Below are 1,156 nucleotides of genomic sequence, written 5' to 3'. Positions count from 1 at the left end.
CTTGCTGATGGCGGCCGCAGCCCCCAGCCGCGCGCGGGGCAGTGGTTGCCGGTCCGGGGCCGCTGCGCGGGGGGTGAGTACTCATTGGCGCGGCCGACAGAAATCGGGAGCCTCGGACTCTGAGGTCGGTGAAGGCGGGAACGGGGCCGCGCAGGGCCGAGAGGGAAGAGAGGTGAAAGCACCGTGGAAGGCGAGCTTGCAGCCCTGCACCTGCAGGGGCCGCACAACTGGGAAGAAGCGGGAGGGCAGCGGGAGGGGCGGGGCTCGGGTGGGACCTGGGCACCTGTGTGCGCGGCGTGGTGACGGTCGGGGCCAGGCTGCCTCTCCCGCGTTCAGACGCTGGGAACCTGCCGCATGAATATGCATGAGGAAGTATGGCCCGGGTGGAATGCTGGCGAATCAGACGTCGGGCCGCTAAAATGAAAATGGCGGGGTGGAAGGCTCTAGCGTGATTGGAGGGGGGCAGAGGGGGTGTGTGTGCTGTTGCATGCATATGCATGAGGGGGGCGGGACTTGATCCGGGGTTAAAATTTGGACCGGAGGTTGCACAGGTGCGAGAGTGGCGGATGCAGCAGAGTTAGGAGAAATTTGGAGATTTGGAGAAAAGGAGGGCGTGGATCGCTCCTTTTGGGGGGCAGTTAAGGCTACTTGGATAGTATTAGCTTGGAAAGGAAGCGCAGGTGCCTTTTAACTCAGGCACATTAATGATACTGGGCGTGAGAGTGACCCGCGCGGGTAGTTGCCTTGGAAACGAGGTTAGCGTGCTTGCAGGCTCTGGTTGTCTGGGGACCGCCCAGATCCTGAATTTTCATGAAATGGGCGGTGGAGCCGTGGGCAAGCGTCAGTGTTTGGATATGAGTGTGACAATAAGGCTCCTCTCTCAGGATGCCGGTCTGCCCGGGGTCAGGGCGAGGGCTCTGTTGGTCCTCACTTGGGGTCCTCTGTCCGCAGGCCGGGGTGGAAGGTCGAGACGAGGCCTGTGGCACCGTGGGGCTGCTGCTGGAGCACTCGTTTGAGATCGGTGAGTCCAGCGGTGTCCTCGCCTGAACGCTTCCCCAGCGCCCCGTGAAGTCGGGATCCTTCGTTTGGGTGCTGTGCAGTGTGAGACACCCTCCCTTCACGAACAGCCTTGCTCCTGAGGGGGTGTTTGCAGTGC

General features: G+C 62.4%; 1 protein-coding gene across 1 annotated transcript in view; it reads left to right on the top strand.

The window, feature by feature from the left end:
• Nucleotide 1: 1 nt before the first annotated feature.
• The window catches only part of EMC10 (ER membrane protein complex subunit 10), a gene marked incomplete at its 5' end in the record, with an annotated part of 4,452 nt that continues 3,297 nt past the window's right edge, over nt 2-1,156 (top strand). Inside the window, 2 exons of the mRNA XM_006763872.2 lie at nt 2-73; nt 952-1,021. Of these exons, the coding sequence (XP_006763935.1) occupies nt 2-73; nt 952-1,021 (142 nt within the window). The remainder of the gene's footprint in view (nt 74-951; nt 1,022-1,156) is intronic.

This window comes from Myotis davidii, unplaced genomic scaffold, assembly GCF_000327345.1.
Source record: "Myotis davidii unplaced genomic scaffold, ASM32734v1 scaffold358, whole genome shotgun sequence".
Lineage (NCBI taxonomy): Eukaryota > Metazoa > Chordata > Mammalia > Chiroptera > Vespertilionidae > Myotis > Myotis davidii.
Note: the sequence above shows the minus strand (reverse complement) of the source record. Positions and strands in the feature narration are given on the sequence as shown.